General features: G+C 38.2%; 2 protein-coding genes across 2 annotated transcripts; one reads left to right on the top strand and one right to left on the bottom strand.

Moving 5' to 3' along the window:
• Window positions 1-1,654: 1,654 nt before the first annotated feature.
• LOC139123381 (titin homolog) lies at window positions 1,655-10,667 on the bottom strand. Its single transcript, XM_070689534.1, has 7 exons — window positions 10,514-10,667; window positions 7,877-8,017; window positions 6,966-7,263; window positions 5,844-6,166; window positions 5,358-5,437; window positions 4,144-4,351; window positions 1,655-2,419 (listed from the first exon to the last, which is right to left on the bottom strand). The coding sequence occupies exons 1-7, from the start codon at window positions 10,560-10,562 to the stop codon at window positions 2,313-2,315; spliced, it is 1,206 nt and encodes a 401-aa protein (XP_070545635.1). The 5' UTR covers window positions 10,563-10,667; the 3' UTR covers window positions 1,655-2,312.
• Window positions 10,624-16,974, top strand: LOC139123370 (uncharacterized). Its single transcript, XM_070689523.1, has 4 exons — window positions 10,624-11,876; window positions 12,420-12,684; window positions 13,078-13,190; window positions 14,343-16,974. Exons 1-4 carry the CDS (start codon window positions 11,006-11,008, stop codon window positions 15,941-15,943), a joined length of 2,850 nt encoding a protein of 949 aa, XP_070545624.1. The 5' UTR covers window positions 10,624-11,005; the 3' UTR covers window positions 15,944-16,974.
• Window positions 16,975-25,034: the final 8,060 nt, after the last annotated feature.

Consider the following 25,034-nt stretch of genomic DNA (forward strand, 5'->3'; position numbering starts at 1 on the left):
TGTATCAATTATCAAACACCTATAAAAGCACAAATTAATTTAGTTTAGCATTGTAAAAAATTATTCTTAGTTTCTCATAGACTCCAATGTATAGTGAATCAACATTTCGGTGAAATTCCAAAATCCAATTTCTTGCACACATATCAACCTTTAACCATCCTAGGCTAACTAAGTACTTTAAAATGAATTATCAAATGTCTATAAATACACAGATTTTGATAATTTTGTATTGGAAAAAAATTATTCAGTTTCCATATAGACTCCCATGTACAGTGAATCTACATTTTGGTATAATTCCAAAATCCAATTTCTGGCGAACACATCCATTTGTTACCACCCTAATCTAATCAAGTACATTGATATCAATAATCGAGAGTACATAAATACATGGGTTTACCTATTTTTGTATTGGAAAAAAATTATTCATACTTTCCTCATAGACTCCCATGTATAGTGGATGAACATTTTCAGTGAAGTTCCATAATCAGATTTCTTGTGCACATAATATGCACCTTTACAATCCGTGGCACAATTCGGCCAACCAATAAACCAATTTGCATATTCAAAAAAGAAAATCGAAATGGAGCTAATTTTCAATTTTCAAATGGTTTTATCATCTTGATTATTAATTTTAAGGCCCATTTCTAAATTTAAAATCTTTGGGCTGAGATTGAAAAATAGGAAATAGGTATATACTGCTGTGAGGATGGCACCTTGCGGCCATTCAAATTTCCCTCTGACGAATCTATTTCCAACACTGTACTATTTCCGTTTTCCCAATTTTCAATTTACCAAAGATCTTATTTTCCTTTTTTATTTTGGGCGTGGCAGCTGATTGTATCAATTGTTGGCCTAGGAATGCAGCAAATTGTGACAGATATTTGCGCGGGCAACTTGTTTTCAGTGGATTGAATAACGAACATACATAGAACCAATCGTGTTGCCGCCGGAAAGGAAAGTCTGATGCCTGCTTAAGTTTTGCGCGCTTCCCGTCAATGTCTCAAACTTGTATGTTGTAAAAAAATTGTGACAGCCATTAGCCCAATCAGGGTGCAGCATCAACATTTGACGTTATTTGATTAATTTATTCAGCTGTCAATCTTTGTACGTGCTGGCTCATCTTTTTCAGTTGAAGTTCAGCCCTTACCGAAATCAGGTATACTCCAATCTCACCCCAGAAGCCCACCCCAGGCTCACCTGAAAGTCACCTGTAAGATACCCGTGAACGCATACCTGTAACTAACTCAAAAGTACCTTGATTTCGACATTTACGGGTGAACCCCACATCCACCCTCAACCACCCCACTTACGACAAACCTCAAATCCACCTATAACTCACCTATGTACATACACCTGTAACTCACCCAAAAGTAACTTGATTTTGACATGTGCAGGTGCACCAACAAACCACCTATGCAGCCACAAAGAACCCACATTTGGCAGTACGTACATCCATCCGAAAAGAGCTCACAAGTAAATGTGGGTCTTGAGTGGACCTGAAACCCACCTCCTAAGTCGAATTTAAATGATGCTCATATGGATATCAGTCATTTGCAGGGTTTGCTCAGAATAAGCATACATTATCAGGATTCCATATTATAGGGACTTTGTAGAGGGATTGGGGTAAACAATGCCATGGGAAGCAATCAGTGTGTGCAGAATATACTTACATTTTATTCATGTAAAATATTCATGAAAAGGTTACACGTACTGTATTCCTTGCAATTCCTGAGTTAAGATGTTTCCAAAAATAACATACCCTGTTTTCTGAAAGGTAAAAAAGTTGTATGCATGCAAAATATATTTAATATAAACTTTTGATGTTAGTAAAATATGAGATAAAATTAAACACTTTGTATGAAATTCATTGCATTTCTCCTGCAGTCAAAATATTGCTCATGACAATTGAAAATATTGCATGTGGCTGTCAAAAATCTATGTTGACAAAATTACAAAATTGCTATCTCCTCTGCGGAAGAGGGGTTTATCTTCTCATTATTCACAGTGAGAAATCAGAAAGTAATGATTATCACATGTGGATCGAGCTGTTCTGCGTACAGAAGAAATTTGCCTTAGTTCAGTGAGTGATCTCCATGTGTACGGATCATGGAGAATCGTGGGTAGCCTCACTTACTGTGTAACGCTGGATGCTTGACGGATACCCATCCCAAAAGCTTCTATAGACTGTAGTCTATATTAGCTAAAAATCAGTTTCCTTCTGCTAACAATTAATGTCCAACATTTCAACAATGTCCAAAACTTCAAAATTTCAAAACGTCACAAAATAGACAATTGGTTACTGACAGAGCACATCACTTCTTCCTGTTAGACCTGGTTTTCATTGCAGTTATCATGTTGCCAATAGTGCTGTTCATTTCTGATTCTTTAATGGCCTGGTCACAATGATCCTGAAGGAATGCTGTGAAGAGAAATAATCTCAGGTTAGCAAAGACAAGCAAGATGTTGCAGTACCAAGAAAAGGGACAGTATAATTATAGCCTTTAACCTTTAAATATAAAGAATATCTGCATGAACGGACGGACGGAGGCACGTACGGATGGACGCACGGCATGACAAACCTATAAGTCCCGCGGACGGTGTCCGTGGGGACTAAAAATGAAGGAAGGTGTCTAAAAGATAAAGCTACTGCACTTTTAAGGTTACCAAGCAGCTGCTTTTGGGGTCATTGTTGATATTGTAAAAAGAACAAAGTAGAGGTTTGGGGACATAGCAATGTGATTGTTTTGCTCTTTCATTCAAGGGCCAAAGTCGCCCATTGTTCATGAATTTTGTTTGATATGAGGTACTGTGACATGTTGAAAGATACTGAATAAATGGGTGACCATGCATACATTTGACCTTTGGTTTATAGACGCAATACATGAAACAAACAAGATAATGAATTAATGGTCATGACCAGTAATTCATTCTCGCGATGGTTTCATTTCATTTGTCTAAAACTGGGGTCAAATATATGCATGGTCACCCATTTATTCAGTATCTTTCAACATATGTCAAACAATACTAATAGTACCTCATATGAAACAAAATTCATGAAAAATGGGCCACTTTGTCACTTTAAAAATTATGTAAAAAAATACAATGTGCACATACTAGTCAGAGCTACCGTTAGGATTTTCAAATTTGCATAAGGCTGTATGCAATTTTTTTTTATATGCGTAAAAATGTATCAAAAATGCATACAACTACATGTACCAATAAAATAGCTGTATTTGCAATATTGAATACTTGTTCAAAAGTCCATGAATAAAGTGTTCAATAAACATGATCATGTGTTTTTCTTTGACCAAGTATTACAATCTTTAATACACTTTTGTTCTATTCTCTTACTAATTATTTAGACTATTACTTCCGACGATGTCTTTGCTACCTGAACTCTTATCATCACTTCTCTGAAGTCAGTTTGCAAATTTCTGGGCCTTCCATGGTTATCTTGATCAGATAGTTTATGACATCTCTACTCAAACAACTATGTTTTGATGTTTCAATCCTGGTTTGGGTACTGAACCCACGTTCACACAAGACAGATGAGATTTGAATCATGTCTGAAATTATGGCTAACTTTGTAATCTTTGGAAAATGTTCATGGTAATTGTTGTAAAGAAGCATGCAGACCTGCCATTAAACTATTATTTCTAAGTCTGCTGAGAATTATAGCTTAAATTGTTGATATTTGACACAGAGATCTTCAGGGTTTACAAGTACGCATTGGGCGCAGTGGAGGAAAAAAATTTTGTAAAATAACGACAAACTATTGTACATGTTACATGTCTATTGGTACAGCCTTGAAGGAAACAATTGATAAGACATAATTGACAGGAAGTAGGACAAAATATTGCGAAATTAGGAACATCTTTATCAGCAAACATTGATTTTCAGTCATGGATAAACTATGCAATGGAGGAAAACCATGTGTGCTCATGTCTTTGTTATGGAAACTGCATTTTTTCAATGCACATCGGATCAGCAGACGTCAATTTACTTTGCTTACTTCAAACTAATTATGGGAGATATACGCAGAATTTTGTGTTTACGGAAGCTCTGACTAGTGATAATAAGATGACTGAATACTTCTGAAAGTCATTGAAATGCCAGATTTTAAGCGAGCTTTATAAAACTTACCGAATATGGAGGATCTTATCGCAGGGTCAATGCCCTCTTTTCCATTCATGCCTTTCACATTCATGTGAATCAGTTCATCTTCATCATAAAACAACTTCACCATGAATCTAGCACAGGCTGTGGGACTACTCACTTTTGCCTTCTTCGTTGCTATTGTCATAAGTTTTGGTGGCACGAAGATTTCATCTCCTGGTGTTAACTGTACATACTAGAACATTTCAAAACAGACACAAGCAGGCATAAATTCATAATACTTATTTTTGGTTACATCTTTTAATTTGCCAGTGTTTTTGCAAAGGTCAGGGAATATTTATGAAGAACTTGGGAACACCACTAACACTCCCACCATCCTCATCCATCCTTAATATCAGTTTTTATGTGTAAAATATTAACTGCCTCTGATGACTACATTTCGTCGTCAGCCACACAGTTACCTTTGGTTGATACATAGCGGTCGCCGTATGGTATGCGTCTATGCAATGCATACCACACAGTGGCCGCTATGTATAAACCGCACGTAATTGTGCTAGTCACCTATGAGAATTCTGGTGGAATAAGCAAAAATTGTTGTCCGATTTTTCACCAAGTCAGTAAGACTCAGCTTTCTCCCATGGGGCATGACCGATCACCGACACGAGTGGTACTGTGGCATACAGCAGCATCAGTTGAAAATGGCCCTACTGCTGAACGTTCAATGTTCGGAAGCTGAATTTAGGTGGGCCACCGGAATTAAACTTTTACTTTTTTGAGGACACATTTTATCGATATCTCGCAATCCGCGCACAGACCCCACGTCAAATATCGACCGTTGACATGGAAAAAATGTGCTTTAAAAATGTTATTAAGTGGGAGTGCCATTTTAAACAGAGCTATTGTATTTCTCAAAAGTTACAGTTACTGTGGCTTTCATATAATTACAAAATGTGTGCTCTTTTTACACATCAAAATTTGATATTGTTTGACATGCCAAAGAGGGTAGAATCCTTGGTGTAAATAGGCAAGACCAGAAAATTGAATGAAGCGCTGTATACACACAACAAACACTAGGTGCAAAATACACATAGAAACACTACTCCTGTGTGTCTATGTGCAGATCCACATTCATCTGTTGGTACCAGTATTACATGACCTTTTCAACATCTAACACTGCAGAAATCCAAGCGCAACATTCAATTTCCTGAATGCACCTATTGACTAGCTTTACGGGGACATACCTTATGCATTTTTGCAAGTTGTCTGTCAACTCTGCCAGGTCTGGGTGGGGTAGCCAATTCCATGGTGTTCTCTTCGACAGCTGTTGATAAATCAAGATGCTATCAGTGATTAAGTATGAAGGGGTGTCATTTGGCTGCATGTCTGAATGTTGATTGCACAAAATTTATGACACAAGTAATTTGTTCAAAAAGAAAACAACAATGTATTACAGCTTTGTCAAATATGTTAAATTCCATAGAAATATAGAAATTCCTTATTTTTACCAGTAATTTCATTTGGCAGAAATATGGGTAATGTATAAAAGCAAAAAATAATTTTCAGGTAAAATTAAATGACTTGTCTTAAAGTCAAACTACTTGTCATATCATAAAAGTATACACAAAGAAGAGAGGATCTCCATGTGTTTCCCTCTGTGGAGATGGGAAGAAACCTGTTATGAAGTGCTGCAACATTTTTACACAACAATAACATGGCATGGTACTCACATGAATTTTTGGCAGCTGCCAACTGAACCTTCAGATCTGCAACTTCTTTTCGCAGAGAGATGATGTCCAGTTTTAGAGACTGGTTTTCCTGTATGTATTTTGGGCAAACAGCACAGGTCCGATATTCAGGACGAGGACACTTTCCAGCCTGGGTTGGATGACCTTTGGCGTTCAGATTTTGTTCTGGTGAAATGGTTTCAGATACACCATTACCATTGCTGACTAAATCACCATCCACACTCTTCATTTCTTCGTCTGAGTCGGACAAATCAAAGTGAGGCTCCTTTGGAAGCTCAGGTACTTCTTCATCTTCATCATCATCACTAAAGACAACACAAAAGATTCAAGTCATCCATCTTTTCAGCAATGAAAATGTGTACACGTCTATGTACATTTGTATTTGTGTGTGTGTGTGTGTGTGTGTGTGTGTACGTGATTGTTAGTTAAATTATACATGAACAATAAACTTTAAAGGATTGACAACACCGTGAGTGAAAAATGATTCTCTTATGGGCCGTGGATACTAAAAACATGCGCATGGTAAACGCAACTTCTTTGTTTAGGGGAAGGGGCTTTGGCTGTATTTGAATTACTGTGTGCAAAAATTGCACTGCAAGTTTTCAGATCACAACATCACGCTACACACTTTTCTGTATTGCAAAATATTGCGCTACATTGTTTGGTGTGTACCAGGCCAGTATGGCACTGGCGCTACACCTGCAGTCTTTTGAAATAAATGTGAATCAATGCATGAGTAAAATAACGTAACAATCATTTTGGATACACTGTTTCATTTCATTCTATTGATTGCATCATTATAGAGTTTGCAGTGAACAAAGATTGATTTTAGAGGGGGTATGCAGGAGGGCAGTCAGTAGTGTATGCATTATTTCAAAGTGAAATAGTCACCAATTATTAGCTGCAGATACAGAATGAGGCATGGTAGGATTTTTGCACTTCCAAACTTTCGTTTAGGGGAGGGGAGTTGAGGATAAACGCACTTACTTTCGTTTACCATGCGCATGTTTAATTATCCACAGCCCCTTATGGCCGTCTTTGCATCTTTGCAGTATATATTTGCGAAGTACTTTATACAGTCCTACATTATCAGAAGCATCTTACCTGAGCGCAAAGTAACCAGACTCCTCCATGCTTTTAAACACAGCATTATCAGCTTTGAGTTTTGCCAGTCTCTGTGCTTCCTTCTCCTCCCTTACTTTTTTTTTTATGGCAGCTTCTGCTGTTTTTTCATTCACCTCTGTTGCTGTCTTTTCATCCTGACCAACTTTTTTTTTAGCAACTTTGGATTTCTTTGATGTAGATATCTTGGATGTGACAGGAGGGTCTGACTTCCGTCTCTTTTTACCAGTGACAGCTTTCTCCAAACTTATTTTCATTCTTTGCAGCTCCTCCTTATCACCTGAAAATTAAAATGACATTCATTTTTAAACAATTATTTGACAAATATGTATATTGCCTATGTTCAAAATGTCATGTTTACAAACAATGAATCAATCTTCTATCTGTCCCAGGATCAATGCTGCACTCACAAGGAAATTTGCAAAATGTAAAAAAAAATACTTTGCAACAAACTCACAAAATTTAATAATATATGGATCTAATATAATAATAGTTTATACTCTTTCTACAATCAGTACTGATCGCTCTTTCACTAACAATCAGGCTTGTGTCATTGTGCTCAACACATGGCCAGTGAATAGTTTTGTTTCAAGCATAGATCAGCTATTGTGTTACTTTAACAGGAGCTCCTGATTCTAAACCTGTAAAACATTACAATGTAAATGAAGCTCAGGGTTTGTTCTCTTGACTCAACTGTTGGCCCAGTTTCTTCCCAGCTTCACTGTTATTGAATGGCTAGGAAGTAGTTCTCCTATAGAAAAATTGGGGCTCGTTCAACTCACTTCAGCTTTTGACAACTATTAGGTTGAATGATTATATATAAAATAATATAAAATCTTTGGCAGTTGCAGGTTTTGATTTTTATATATTTCTGGAATGGAGGGTATACTCACAACTTTTGCCCTGAACAAGGCATGAGTAATACTGCTTGTCGAGAGGCCACAGGGCTTTCATGGTGGATCCACATTTCTTAACATTCTCACTTGTTACCACCAGATAGGCATTGTCCTCAAGGAACTGTACCAACTGAAATTCTGAATAAAAATGACAGATGTTACGGCTTTGTAAATGTGTGATCTGTGATACATAAACTTGTCTTGGCGCATGGGTTCAGAGAGACATGGATGTCTCCACAATAAAATCTTGTTTCCTTACTGTTTATCTTCGATCCTCAAAACATTATGTGCCATAAATCATTGCACTGAGAAAACTACATCAATTATGTCATATAGCTAATTTTGATCTGTTTACAACACAATGGTCTCTGTGTTCAGTTGTGCCAAAATGACAGATTTTGCAGGTGTCTGTAACCATAATATTTGTCACAACCAACAAACATGTCAATCAAAAGTATTTTTATTGCATAACTAAAGCGGTGAAATTTTGTAATCTCACTAAAAATGTGACAGAAAATTCCTGAACATTGAAGAAATCAATTACTGATATTTGAAATCCCGGTTTTGAGATATAGATTGTAAGTTTGTAAATTGGAGCAGCGCTCTGGAGTGTCATAACTTGCAAATTATAGCAGAGTCCAAAACTTTCAATTTCATGATCTAATTAACAACAAATTGAGATTTTTCAGAGCGATGGGCCCCGAAGTGTCGCCTACGACAGGCAGTGCAACGCACTTCGGCCTACACTCAGTGTGACAGTTTTCGGACGACCTCAGTTTTCGGACATTTAGTGACATGCTGTTAGTTAGACTCACTTCGCTCCGTATCGATAGCGTTTTACAGGTCATGTGACCTCATATTATGTCAGGTGACACTGTTGTCCAATTTTCGATAGTTTTTTTGGTAGAAGCTATTGAGTTCGCTGCGAGCGGCGGTCACAAATTGTCGTCTGACACCGCGTCAGTGATACTGTCAACATACTGCCGTCAGGTCAAAGTAACTGAAATTTTGACTAAAGTCCTGATTTAGCATTGAATTTTGAATGTGGGGGAGAATAATGATTTTGAAAATATTCTTTCCATTGTTCGCTACGTTTGCATGTAGTTTTAACGAAAACTGCGCAGTTGTTTCGAGAAAAAAGTACATTTTAATGAACGTAAGAAGTGTACAAGTTTTCGGACAGACAATATTTAGCATAATTGTGTAAACGTAGTAAGTGACTTGCCCCGGGGACTTACCGCGTAAAAACTTGACAGGTAAATGTCATACGATAAAATATACTCGCTATTTTTATTAAATAATGCCTGTGCGATTCTAATACAAACAAAATATGCAATGGAAACAATTATAATACTCACTGAACAAACTTAGCGAAGTTAGCCACACCTTACGATACAATTGGTGCCGAAAGCAACACACACAGAGGCAGCCCATGTCCGATATCTAGCGCTACACACGTCGAAATATAGTTGAGTCGTCCAGGGATTAAACATAACTAATTATCATGAAATATTCTTATATACAGTTTTCTAAACACATCGAAATTAAAAATCGGTGGTTTGAAGTTTCAAATTATCAATACTTAGCTCCTAATCACATTCCAAACACGACGTCCGATTTCTGGGATTGCAGTCCGATTATTACGCCTTCAACATGGGGTCAAAACTTTGGCAACTTTGGCCCCGAAATACCACTCCCGTCGTGTCAACTGAGTTTGAGGATAACCACAATAAAGTTTCGAAAGGTATGGTAATAAGATTTCGTATTGCTGGTCATTTACGAAACGACTTTGGACGAAATTCACTACCCTGTCCGAAAACTGTCAAACTGAGTGTACTATTCGAAATTTAATAAATCGGAAAGTGTTTCCGTGATAAAAAAATCAGGCCATTGCCTTCGAAAACAGTTTAAATCTACGTAACACCCTTTCTGTTTTACCTATAGGTACGCTTTAAAAACATGAGGTCGTACAACCAAGCTTGACCTTGCAATTGCAACCGCTTCTCACTTTGTTTCTCGGCAATTTTGAAGAGCTTTATGAGGGCGGCCATGAGTAATACGCACGTTTTCATTGGTGAATACAAAGGTCACTACATAGGAATCAGCAACTGCAGTAGCCAATAGAATCGTCCGTTGTAATTCATTACATTTATGTTTATTCAGGCCACGTATGCTTGCAGGTTACACTGGTAGTAAATCGTCTCCTTTCTCAGTTTTAACCCGCTGAATAATTTGATAAAAAAGCCTGGGATACATGTCCGAACCGTTTTACAAGGTCGAAGATATTTTAGCGATAAAAGAGTATGAATATTAAAAAAACAGTCTCCGGCGATGCGAATTTCAACGCCTGCCACGGGCTCTTAATGAATTCTAATCTAAATTCTAAGCAGTTGATCATGCAGCTTTCCTTACCCAACCAATTACTGATCTGATGCTCTTTAGTAATAATCCATATGGAAAATGAAACACACAGAAAGGGATGAAAACTTCTGTCTATACTTCAGGTACCGAAATGAAACTGAGCCGCATAGTACAACCTGCAGGCGTGTCGTGCCAGTACTACACAAGGGATATCATGAGCACAACTCGAGCGAAATTTTGGTCATATATCACATACAGTTAAAATTTACTAACCTTGATCTCCAAACTTGGTCTTAGGAATGCGAGAGCGTTTCGAAGGCATTTCACGACGTTTTCTTGTTAAATGACACAGGAGCGGTAAGAGCTGTGGTGTGGATGGCTGGCGCGGATAATGATTTTTGCGCGTTGATATTTGATACTATTATTTTTCCCGCTCGAAGAGCTTTATGCGATTGGATAGTGTGTGACCTTTAACCTTCTGTTCCATAAAGCGAGAAATGGTCAATTTGATTGCTGCAGAGATAAGTCTTTTTTATCAATAGCGAAAAACTACATAATGACCTAGCAGTCGGTGATATTGTATTTTCATAAAATGCAAAATATACAGATCACACTTATTGCATTACCGATATTTCTCCCAGCATACCTTGCTGAACTGCCGCCATATTGATTTTGATGTAAACACGATAGTAGTAGGCATCACAACGTCTACTTTCGCCGCCGAGTTTGCGTTTGATTCCTGACAATCCTGACAAACAAAGAGAAATGGCTGACGAAAATACGACTGGAAGACCAAAGCGAAAACGGGGATCGTACATGACTTATTTAAGTAATCCATTGAAGCCTATACCTGTTTCAACCGCGCGAGTTTGGCTATCACAGGACACTAATGAACAACAAGTGGCACGGGCACCGGAAATGGAGATCGAACAGGACATGATAGATGATGTTGGCCATGCTGAAATTTTGCACTCTGCCAGTAGGATGAGCAGTTCTACGGCTGCAAACTCTCTGCCAGCAAATGACTACAAGAAAACAGATATTCTTGATGCGCATGAATCGATCGATTTTCACGAAACAGACGTTGCCTCGATTGCCAATGGAAGCGACTCGGAAGAACAATCAGATGACAACACTGACTACACGCAAGGTAATCGTTCGTGGGACAAATACATCGACGATTTCAGTGAGGATGTCGATGATCCACAGTGTGATTCTGATATAGCATCTGACCCTGTGGGCGACGAAAACCAAAAGCAAACAGAGAGCCAGGAAGAGGACAAACCGCTCTATCCTGGAGCTCCTCTCACAGTTGGCATAAGTTTGCTTCTCCTCATTTCGTTTGCCATTCGACATAGCTTAACTGGGACTGCTTTAGCAGACTTACTAAGTTTAATAGAATTGCACTGTATCGCGCCTAACTTGTGTCGAAAGAGTCTAAAGATGTTCAACGACTTCTTCAAGAAATTGAAATCTCCAATAGAAAGACATTATTTTTGTTTGTACTGTTATGGCTATATTGGAAAAGAGGTTGACTCCAAATGCCCTGTTTGCTCAAGAAGTACGACGGAGAAGAAGTCCACAAGTTACTTCATCATTTTACCAGTACTCAGCCAGCTACAGAGCATATTTTCACGTAAGTACAATTTTGATATTACAATGCATAGCGGTTGTCCATCCTTTGTATTTTGTATGTATTCATTATACAGTAAGCTTTAATTAACTGTTGGGTTTTTGTTCCAGTGTTCTGTTTGGAATTACAGTTTCCTGTTGGTTCTCCGTTACTGGCATATGTAAATCAGTTTGTTGACACAGGTGATACTATTATTGGCGAAGTTAACATGTTTACTGACAATAAAAGGACAGGCAATAAAAATGCTAAAGGTTAAGGCAGAAACCTCAACTTACTATTTTCAATAAAATGGAGCTTTCTTGTAGACTGCTTCCCTTTTCCCTTCATTTTGCTGCTTGCTTTCAACTTGATAGTTTTTTTATTCTCATGTCAGGCTTGCAATTGGGGAGTTTGCATAACAAGTTCATCCCAAAAACTGCTGCCCTGGCATTAGCTTTTTGCTACTAGACAGATATGCCTTCATGTTTGAAAAATTTATCCAGTACATGCACATCTTCTTTTGTGATGCACTCCATATAAAACTTCTCTCTTTATTTTTTATTGTAGGAAGTGGTATGTTTGAGAAATTGGCATACCGAGTTAAGCGAAACAAGCCATCAAATGGAGACATAGCTGATGTGATGGATGGGCTACTATACCGGAAACATTTCAGTGATGATGGTTTTTTCCACAACACATCAAGTCAACATAAGAAGACTGAGCTTCATTTATCATTTCAAATGAATTTTGATGGAGTCGCTTTGTTTAGGTCTTCCAAATTCTCCATATGGCCAGTGTATTATAGTGTCAATGAACTTCCTCCCAAGGACAGGTATATTAATTAATAATTTGTATTAGTTGAGCTAGTATATATTTTCAGTAGAGATTGCTGGTCTCACTGGTTTTTTTTAATGCCAATAATTTTACTATTTGTTTCAAATTTATTTTTTCATTCTTCATTTCAAATATAGTCTGCAAAGTCAAGTGAACAATGTTTGGTAAAATAACATTTACACAATAACTTTATCAGGCAGCACTCTGAACTGTAAAAAAACAACTGCTACCTTGTACATGTAGGATGCATTCTTTACCGGTCTTGATTGCACTCCTTCATTTTGTTTACAACCATTTACATTTTTTTTTTCCTTGGTATAGTCAAGTGTTTATAAATTTCATAAGTTGTGTACACAAAACAATAACTTATTGAACATCCTTTATTTCACAGATATCAAAGAAGAAATAGAATATTTGCGGGTCTGTGGTTTGGGTTTAGAAAACCAGAGACGAAAACATTTCTGAAGCCATTTGCCGAAAGCTTCAAGGAAATGTTTGAGAAAGGTAATATTACACTTATTATTACATATGTACCACAGTTTACTTGCATCAAAGCTAAAAAGGATGCTAGCTAGAAAGCCTTGTTTTAACTTTTACTGTAATTCATTTTCCCAGATTTTTAGTCCCCACGGATGAAGTCTGGGGGGACTTATAGATTGGTATGTCTGTCCATGCGTCCGTTCACGCAGATATCTCTGACATGCCCTGGACAATTTCTCTCAAACTTTGCACAAAGATAGTACCATACCCCATACAGATGCACGTCGATTTGTTTCACAATGCAATCAAATTTAGGCGTGTTAGAGGACGTTTTAGTTTACACGTCCATAGACTCCCATGTATAAGGCAGTTCTGCAGAGAATCCCATGTATAAGTTCTCCATAGACTCCCATGTATGAAGCCAAGAAAAATAAAAATTAAGTTTCTCATCGTATTCATATTGCAAAAAGGATGCAGTGACACAGTTTATCCCCACAGATGAAGCCAAGGGGGCTTATAGATTGGGTCATGTCCGTCCGTGAGTCCACCCGTGGGTACATCCGTTCATGCAGATATCTCAGACATGCCATGGTCAATTCCTTTCAAACTTTGCACAAGGATAGTACCATACCCCGTACAGATGCACATCAATTAATTTTGTGATACGATCCAAGATGGCCGCCAGACGGCCATTTGTTATGATATTTTTTTTTAGTCATAACTGAGGCATGTCTCAACCGATTTCTTTCAAATTTGGTACAAGGGCATTGATCTATTTCATACATATGCATATTGATTTTTGTTGTAATATGATCCAAGATGGCTGCCAGGCTGCATTTTTGTTATGATTATTTTTTGTTTTAAGCCATAACTAAAGCATGTCTGAACTGACAAAAAATAGTACTCCTATTACTAATGGGGACTGTGTCATTGTCAATGACTTGTTTTATTCATCATCAAGAAACACTGTTTTACTGGTTTTGTAGACTTGTGAATTAGTTATATTTAGCTTCTGTACTAGTCAACAGTGTGTAAAGTGAAGGTAAGATGCATTGTTTTGTTAACATACATACTGCTAAATATTTGGACTTGATATGTTGCTATTGTATTGTTGACACTGATGACAGCCTTTTTATCTTAACAGTACTAACCAGTTTTTAATCTACCCAATTACAGGAATGCCATTACAAGTTCCTGAAAAGAACACAAACATAACCGTGCGAGTGATATTGTTGAGTGCTGTCTTTGATGCTCCAGCAAGATGTATGTTTATGGAGTGCGTCCAGTTTAATGGTATGTATGGTTGTCCATATTGCTTAGCTCCAGGTGAGACCGTGAAGACAAGTGTTAGAGGTCACACTAGAGCTTATCCCTATGACAGAGAAAACCCTGCTACAGGACATAAAGAAGAGAGGACCCACAAATCAACATTTAAATTTGCCAAGGAAGCTGCCAGAAGCATTCAAAGTGGGAAGGCCAAAGTAGTCATGGGTGTGAAGAACATAAGCTGGTTTTCATGTTTGCCAACATTTGATATCATCAATGGCATTGGGTCAGACTACATGCATTGCATATGCTTAGGTATTATGAAAATGCTTTTGACACTTTGGACAGACAAATCACATAAGGAAGATCCTTGGTACATTGGCAATAAGATACAAATGCTTGACAAGAATATTCTATCCATAAAGCCACCTTATATGATTACAAGAGCACCGAGAACCATATCAAATGAACTCGCACACTGGAAAGCTTCAGAGTTTAGAAGTTTTCTCTTGTACTATTCTATACCCTTATTATGGAAAGTCTTACCTGCAGACTTCTTTCAACATTTCTGTTTGTTAGTGGAGGGTGTCTATTTATTACTTGGGGCATCAATTTCCCCAGGAGACCTAAAGAAGGCATCAGCCCTCTTACGACATTTCTCCTTTAAAGTTGAAAGTCTTTATGGTCTAAGATATCAAACTTCAAATATGCATATGTTGCTTCACTTTGTTAAAAGAGTTCAATTGTTAGGTCCATTATGGACAATGTCATGTTTTTTTTATGAAGACTGTAACGGCGAATTAAGAGACCTTTGCCATGGAACTCAGAGTATACAAGAACAAATAGTAACAGCAGTTTCCATACAACAACAGATACCAAATCTGGAAAGTCAGCTTGTTAGTGGTTCTGATGCTGAATATTTTTATGAAAAGATAACTTCTGTCCGTAAGATAGGTAGCAGGAAAACTGAAATTGGAGATGGTTATTCTGTAGTTGGAGCTCCTGTTGAAACAAGTATCACACGCTCTGAACGTTCATGCATTGAGAGACTGTTGGGTAAAGTGAAAACCATCTTTACATTCAAACGTATTGCTATTAAGAGTGCACTTGTACACAGTAAATGTTATAAACCAGTCACTAGAAGAAATAGTTACACGGTTAAATTTAGGACACAAACTGGGGAGGTTGCATTTGGACAAGTGAGGTATTATGCACAGTGCCGACTATTCTGTCCCTGTGAAACTAAACGTAATTCATTGTGTGTATGTGGAACAACTGAGTATGTGGCTATGATAGACATGTTTAAAGTCAGGCATGACATAAAGACATCAATGGTACAAGATAGTACTACTAAGACAAGTCTTAATCATATAATTCCAGTGGATAAAGTGACCTCAGAGCTAGTATGCGTTAATGTAAAAAGAGTTGTACAATGTTGTGTTTTTGTAGATTGCAATAGACCAGAATGTTATTTTATTGGCTTATTTCCAAATGATGTAGAGAAGGACTGATTTGAGTTCACTGTATAAAGGGGGTTACAGCATTTCCTGTGATGTATTTTTGACATTGATGAATCAGATTAAGTAGCCAATGTTGTATTTTGCCCTGATACTTACCTTTCAATACACTCTAACTTACCTGTCAATATTCAAGTAGCCAATGTTGTATTTTGCCCTGATACTTACCTTTCAATACACTCTAACTTACCTGTCAATATTCAAGTAGCCAATGTTGTATTTTGCCCTGAAACTTACCTTTCAATACACTCCAATTTACCTGTCAATATTCAAGTAGCCAATGTTGTATTTTGCCCTGATACTTACCTTTCAATACACTCTAACTTACCTGTCAATATTCAAATAGCCAATGTTGTATTTTGCCCTGATACTTACCTTTCAATACACTCTAACTTACCTGTCAATATTCAAGCAGCCAATGTTGTATTTTGCCCTGATACTTACCTTTCAATACACTCTAACCTACCTGTCAATATTCAAGTATTCAATGTTGTATTTTGCCCTGATACTTACCTTACAATACACTCTAACTTACCTGTCAATATTCAAATAGCCAATGTTGTATTTTGCCCTGATACTTACCTTTCAATACACTCTAACTTACCTGTCAATATTCAAGTAGCCAATGTTGTATTTTGCCCTGAAACTTACCTTTCAATACACTCCAATTTACCTGTCAATATTCAAGCAGCCAATGTTGTATTTTGCCCTGATACTTACCTTTCAATACACTCTAACGTACCTGTCAATATTCAAATAGCCAATGTTGTATTTTGCCCTGATATTTACCTTTCAATACACTCTAACTTACCTGTCAATATTCAAGTAGCCAATGTTGTATTTTGCCCTGATACTTACCTTTCAATACACTCTAATTTACCTGTCAATATTCAAATAGCCAATGTTGTATTTTGCCCTGATACTTACTTTTCAATACACTCTAACTTACCTGTCAATTTTCCAATAGCGAATGTTGTATTTTGCCCTGAAACTTGCCTTTCAATACACTCCAACTTACCTGTCAATATTCAAGTGGCCAGTGTTTTATTTTCACTGTTCTCCGATTACACTTTAGTCCAGATTGTGGAGGTATTTTAACAACCCTCTTCAGAAGTCATATGAAGTGGTCCCTCCCTATACACCTGAGCCATAGGACGTATAGGGACCACTTCATGTAACTTCTGAAGAGGGTTGTTAAAATACCTCCACAATCTGGACTAAGGTGTAATTTTTTGCAGAATTTGAAGATATTCAACAATTACGAGTCAAAATGAAATGATCCATTGATGGTCTACAGACGATATCTCATACCAATATGTTAAGTAAATAGCATTCAAAGCTATATGAAGCATATTAAAAAAGAGGTCATTAGAAGGAAATTTTAAGTTAGGGCTCCCTCCCACTCTCTCCAGGCTTGGGACTGGCAAGTGCTTAAAGAAAGAGAAATGGGAAAATGAAAGAGAATGTAAATGAGTGAAAAATGGTGATGGATGAAAAGAACATGCAAAGTGCACTTGGCGTGGTTAAGCCCTAAATCTAAGCATTCAGGAGAAAATTATGTGCTTACTCTACAGGTCATGTGAGCGAAGCAGGATTAACAAAATGCAGTTTGTGGACAGTGTGCCCTCTAACAAGAGATTTCAGGAAGCTTTAGAGTCAACTGAAAAATTTGAAATTTTCTTGTGTCAATGGGTGTTATTTATTGCTATTATATCAAAACAGTATATTGAAAATCTGGCGAGGAACAACAAAAACAGATTTTTGCTCAAGGTGAGAGCTCGGGCGTATGCCATGGGTGGTATATCGCCAATATAACATGGTGACTTTTGGGTGAGTGACAGTTTTTGAAAATTTTCTAAGTCAACAGAAAGTGAGTTTGGGGTGAGATGATTGCCTCTTATATTTTCTAAGTCCCCAAAAAAGTGACTTTGGGGTGAGTGACAGGTGTTGACAATTTTCTATGTCGACAGAAAGTGAGTTTGGGGTGAGATGATTGCCTCTTATATTTTCTAAGTCCCCAAAAAAGTGACTTTGGGGTGAGTGACAGGTGTTGACAATTTTCTATGTCGACAGAAAGTGAGTTTTGGGTGAGATGATTGCCTCTTATATTTTCTAAGTCCAAAACAAAGTGACTTTGGGGTGAGTTAAAGCTTTCAAAATATCACTAAAGTCCAAAGAGAAGTGAGTTTCAGGTGACTTCAGTCAAAAGGAAGTGTATTGGGGGTGAGTTCATACTGGTGTGGTCACTTTCAGGTGAGTGAGACAGTCACTGCAAATCCACCTGTTTTTATGAGAGGTGAGTTTTAGGCTAGTTCAGGGTGAGCTAAATGGCAAAAAATGGGTTTGAGGTTGGTTTCTAGTACACCTTGGGTGGACCCAATAGACTGAAATTTTGGTAAGGGAGCTTCGAACCACGGTACAGTGTCCAAGATGGAGGAACGCAATGATGTTCTCCGCATAATGATCGGCCAGGACATTTTCAACTTGACAAGTCCAGTGTCAAGCCACAGACTGAACATTCTCAGCGGTATGAGGTATCAACAAAACACTATGTTCCTGGTCAGTGATGACATTCACGGGCGAACTGTGATATGGCAAAATGAAGGTGGGGAATTCCTGTCTCCCGAAGGTGACGCGGCCGTTGGCGAAATATACGAGGTACGAGGAATACCGACAGTGTGCAGCAGCCCACAGAGACGTGGTGGCCCCGACGGCATGAGTCCACAGAGCCCCCTGAGATCTGAGGGGCGTGATTCCGGTTCAAATGAAATTCACCCATCCTTACAACCAGCGTTCTATCAGCGACCCCAGCTCCAACAACAGGTAGAAACTCCGGGAACCTCGAGACCTTTGGGCGTGCGTCCCCCAGGCGCCAGATCCACAGAGGGGCATGGATATAGACCAACTCCAAGCCGCCCTGATGAAAGGTGTACAACAAGAAAGTCGGTGACTTTGATGAAACACGAAAGTGGCAGTTACCTGACGGAGACAGCGGTGGTATATGTGAAAGTGTCACAGGGAACGTCAACTGTTGGTAACGTAGCGGACTCTGTGAAGATCGAGCTGAATTTGGATATCAGTCCACTTCTGCTAGACAAAAATCTGCTACCAATTAGAGAAACATCAGCCACTTCGGGTAAGTACACTCTAATTATAAGCTTCGCCTACGTACCAAACTTTTTTCAAGGCGTTTTTGTAAAACCAAATCGACGAAATCTATTTTTCAGTTTCTTAATTTCGAAATTTCGCCGTTTCGCATTGCGCTGTATTTAGGGTAAACAAACTGAACATTCTTACTTTCTCTGTCCCCGATGGATGAACCGCGTTCAATTTTCTGTTTCATAAATCGGCAACTTGCTGTGAATAGGCTATATAGCGTATGTGCAAGTAGTTATCACTTTGCATATCTCTGGCAGGTGATCGCAGTTGTTGCTAAAATAGTACAAGCACTCGTCAGTGTAGTTTCATCAAGTTCTCGCACATTTAATCGTTCTGTAGTCGTACAACATCTGAGTCAAATGACTTTGCAGCTATTGAAGCTGTAATATTTAATAGCTTGTAATCGCAGGGCTCGAAATTAGCAGTAGTCCCGCGTCCACAAACTACCAACTTTTCCCTGGGGCTACCAAAATCCATGAAATGGTAGTCCACACGGTCTAGCAAAGCCTGAGACCTGAAATTCGGTCAGTACTTGGCATACCATGCCCGGTCGGTCATTTTGGGATGCAGTCAAACCATGGATGTGTTTTTGTACATCCATGGTCAAACCCAGCTAGACACAGAAATGCCATACTATGACTTTGTTATACAAATTACAAAGACGACCGGTCGTGCGGTGAAACTTCGCAACAAAGTGTAAATACCTGAACTGAAGTACAATGTACTTGAATGACTGGCACAGAAAATGATGGCCAACGAAAACGTATTTTCGTTGCATTTTGATCATAATGTATCGATCAAAATTACACGGAAATTATGCCTCCTCACTACTGAAAGGCCCATGTTCTATTTTTAGCCCTGCCACAGTATGTCTCAGTGCTGAGAAGTGTCGTTGTCATGACGACTATCCAATTCCCATACAACTCTGAGAGTAAAACGGGTTGTTAACAGATCCCAAACTTTTGAGCATCACTACCGTCCATTATACCTGTTTCCTTTGGTAATATTCACATCAAATGACTAGAAAATTCACTTTATGGACAGAATCAAGAAAAATGGCCCTTTCTTGTCTGAGTAACGAAAAAGGGTATCCCAGAATTAAATATGCATGGGCTACCAGCCATTGTCCCTGGGCTACCAACTTCAGAAAATGGTAGCATGAGTGGACTACCAGGGGGGAAAAGTTAATTTCAAGCCCTGAGTCGTATACATGAAATAATATAATAAAAGGTATTGATTTTTTCATCGTTCAACAACTTTATGAAATACACAGAAAATGTGTCCTTATTCCTAATTCTGACGGCATCGTGTGTATCGAAAATGCCTTTTAATGCCGTGATTGTGGACTATACTGGACTTGTGGTGCAGATATGTATACTGGCCAGGGGTAGTACACACTTTGACTAATTCCCATAAACTTTCTTTTTCGTACCCAAATACTTGAAACACGGATAATGCACAGATAACACTTCTGTGTCATTTATAAAAGACTCTCAGTAAGTACTAAGTATAGTAGAGGACAGGTTTATTGACAAAAGTTTGTGTTCAAATGCATGATATCAAAATCAGGTGAAACGTTTGCATTCACAGATTAGGAATGGTATTGTCTCATTCCTGAATCTGAATTAAAAGGAATGCCTTTGTACTTTCAGCAATATATGTCAAGGGCATAAGTATATCTCATTAAGAATATTAAGATGGACGGTAAATTAGTACAAGTATTAGAGTATAAATGAAAATCACATGACAAACATAACTCCTAGTATAAAATAATATGCTAATAACCATAATAACTTGTGTGTCACTTACAGATTTTGCATTTTGGCAAAATGCAAGGAAAATATATGCTGTAACACCAGATGACTACCACAAGTATTGTGAGGTAAAAGGTGGAACAAAACCTAAAAAGAGAAAACTCTCTGAGGAGTTAACTGATATCTTAAAGGAAGTGAAACAACAGTTATCGGTAGGTATTGAAGCTTTAGGTAACCCTAAGCCATTTTCATGTTATTCACCAATCGCCTACTGGAAGGTGAACACACTCCACTCACTGATTGGATGGTGAACACACTCCACTCACTGACTGGATGGTGAACACACTCCACTCACTGATTGGATGGTGAACACACTCCACTCACTGATTGGATGGTGAACACACTCTGCTCACTGATTGGATGGTGAACACACTCCACTCCTGATTGGATGGTGAACACACTCCACTCACTGACTGGATGGTGAACACACACTGCTCACTGATTGGATGGTGAACACACTCTGCTCACTGATTGGATGGTGAACACACACTGCTCACTGATTGGATGGTGAACACACTCTGCTCACTGATTGGATGGTGAACACACTCCGCTCAATGACTGGATGGTGAACACACTCCGCTCACTGATCGGATGGTGAACACACTCCACTCACTGACTGGATGGTGAACACACTCCACTCACTGACTGGATGGTGAACACACTCGGCTTACTCACTGCAGTGTTCTCCCCAGGATTTTTTTACAAGAGGGTGAAGACGTGGTGCCAAGCACCACAAGCGACCGCGTAAGCGGTCGCGGGGGGAGGTCAGGAGCTTTTGGAGCCGTTGGAGCTTTTCAAAAACTGAGATTAAAATGGTGTTATTTGGTGGCACTTGGGGAGTATTTTTTCAGATTTTTTTCGTATAAAAAACTCAAAGGAAAAGAAATCTGAGACAGTGTTCCATAACTTTTATTCAAGTTCACTGATTTCAATGAAGATGACAGTTTTTGAAAATGAAAACATAGCGACAGACCCCGGCGACAGACATACATTTATTCATCGATGTCAAAATTATCACCATAGGCCTATGCTATGTGTTCTCAGCCTGATACACGTACACGTCCGACCGAGCCTAAAAATAGGTCGTTTTGCTTTGGGAAGGAATACACAAGCGAAATTCTAACCTCCTATAAAAACTTCAGAGTACTCTGCTGCCCTTGGTTACCCTCAAGTTCCTAGGCATGTTTATACAGCTAAGTCGGTTACCTAATGCACGGTTCCTATGGAGGGACCGCGGTTAACGTTATGGCCTGTGCCATACAAATATGGCTGCCATCAATGAGTTGCACATGGGCTTATGATCTCGGATGACATCACAAACTCGCGAGATTTGCAAGATCGATGAGAATTACGTTTGCAGCCTGCAGGATCGACGTTCACGCTTGCATTTTGCTTGTAAATCACTGTCAACTTTTTTCCCCGTACATTTTATTGTTTTATTTTTCAAAAAAATAAATCTTTTTCATTTCTGGCAAGGGGGCGCTCGGAATTTACAAGAGGGCGCCACGCCCCTGTTACCTTATTCAGGGAGAACACTGCACTGACTGGATGGTGAACACACTCCACTCACTGATCGGATGGTGAACACACTCCGCACAATGACTGGATGGTGAACACACCCTGCTCACTGACTGGATGGTCACTGACAACAACAACAACAACAACAACAACAACAACTCCACTCACTAACTGGATGGTGAATACTCAAAGCACCAGCTGATTTTTTTAGAATGCTTCCAGCAAGTTATTTGTATAATACATGACACTATGCTTTAAATATAGAGCTTTTGTTTCACCATTGTAGTTGTATGTAAATTAGGAAGCAAGTATTTAAGTCTGGTTTTGTTTTTCTCAGTTTATCAATTTTTAGCATGTACACTAACACATTTTACCTATCTTTCCTATTGAAGGGACCATCATCAAGGCAAGAAGAAAGTCATCTATCATGCATGGTATGCCTTGACACTGTAAAGTTCCCCTTATACTCATGTCAGGGTCAGTGTAACAAAATGATTGGATGTATGAAATGCATCCTACAACTTAACAGTTGTCCAAATTGTCGAGCTTTGATTCCTGAGAACCCACAACCCCTCAGAGGTCTTGAGAGTATTGAAATGTTGTATGGCCGTAGTTCAGATGAAGAAATTGCTCAAGCCCTGGCAAGTCGTGAACAGCGTAATGCTAACTCTGAGCTGGAAATAAATGAAGTTGTTGACATAAACGATGATTCAGATGACTCTGATTTTGAGATTAATCCTCTTCGTCGAACCCCAAGACGTTGAGTTCAAACGGACTGGCTCAGTTTGCTCATCCTATTCGGAGATTAAAGGAAGATTTGCCTTGAGTTGTTGTTAAATGTTACTATGAAGTCTTTTCAATTGAAGTTCGAAAGTTTCTCATCTGTAGGATAGTTTTACAACGTTTTCTTGCTTTATATACTGAGTGTTATAGATTGATTCAATGTTAGCTTTTGTAAAACGTTGGATTGTAATTTATGCATTTCTTGCAGTAAAAATCCATGGCACGTTTCAGTCAACCTATAAACCAGTTTGCATCTTCAAACAAGAAAATCAAAATTGAGCTAATTTTCAATTTTCAAATGGTGTTATAATCTTGATTGTTAACTTTTATTTCAAAATATGCACTGTTTCTGATTTTTCAATTTCCGACATACTAAATATGAATTTTTCCTATTTCATATTGGCCATGGTACAATATCTTTGGATACTGTGGCGGAAATAACTGTATCGAATTGGAGTTAAAGTGTAACATTTGTCTCTGCATGACCAAATATACTTCAGGGGGGCCCTTGGCAACAATTATTGCACCAAGCAATGGTTGATAAAGGAAGAAGTCACTGTGAAATAGATGTTCATTTCCAAAATGTTTTGCCCAGGGCAAGTGGTATCTCTGAACGAACAGTAAGACAATAATGTCTCAAACATCATATCAAACGCCTTCAAGGTCAAGATTTGGATCGGATTGAAACGGATCAATTCATGAAGTGGGCCGGCATACATTTAAAGACTGTGACGAGGTACTTGGATCATTATGCGGAGAGCAGCATTGTGTACAAAGATTGGCAGCTGAATAAATTAATCAGATAAAATTAATGTGGATACCACACTTTTCATCTCAGACCAGATTGACAGCTGAATAAATTAATCAGATACAATTTAATGTGGATACCGCACTTTTCAATCTCAGTCCAAAGATTTAAAATTCAAAAAAATAGGCCTCAAAGTTAATAATCAAGATGATAAAACCATTTGAAAATTGAAAATTAGCTTCATTCCGATTTCCTTGTTTGAAGATGCAAATTCGTTTATTTGGTGGCCAAAATGTGTGCCATGGATTAGTAACAGCAGCATTACACTTTGGAACAGTGAGAGGATACATGGCATCAAAGGAGATGTATTTAGGATGCCAGAGACTTGGAGAATTTAGAGCTTTCAAGTTTCAACTTAAGAGAAAAAGATGAGCCAGTGATGGATGGAGTGATCAAGCAATATCAAGTCCAGATGCCACATTTTGATTGGCCCGATGGTTTTCACAAATGCTTGCAAGTTTACCCACATTTGACGAAGTGTTCAAAAATTGAAGGTGGTGAAACTCTATGAAAATTGAAAATTAGCAGAAATTCAATTTACTTTCTTGTTGTTTGAAGTTGCAAAGTTGTTCATTGGTTTGCTTAAATTTTCCACGGATTAATGTAGCATTGAAGATGTATCTTCTGACTTCCAGGTGTTAATATGAGCAGGTGTTATTGTAGTTGAGAAAACAATGTTTAGTTACTTGTTAAATGAATCATTCTTACTAAATTACAAGTTTAAGCCGAGTAACTAAAGGGGCCTAACCCTTGGCAAATCATTCTGAATGATTAACCATTACTTGAGTATGTTCAATCAATTGCCATTGACTATGGTAGCTCAAGATACAAAGTAAATCCCTGTGCATTGTAAATTGCTGATTTTCATCCAAAGAAATAAAGTTTTGTTATGCACTTTACCGATTGTGTATATAGCATTTATTTGCCCTGATGATTATATGTTAACTTGTTGATTGACAACCGCAACCAAATTCAAATTTCATATGGTACATTAGAAGTTGAT

The sequence above is a fragment of the Ptychodera flava genome, chromosome 2, assembly GCF_041260155.1.
Source record: "Ptychodera flava strain L36383 chromosome 2, AS_Pfla_20210202, whole genome shotgun sequence".
NCBI classification, from domain to species: domain Eukaryota; kingdom Metazoa; phylum Hemichordata; class Enteropneusta; family Ptychoderidae; genus Ptychodera; species Ptychodera flava.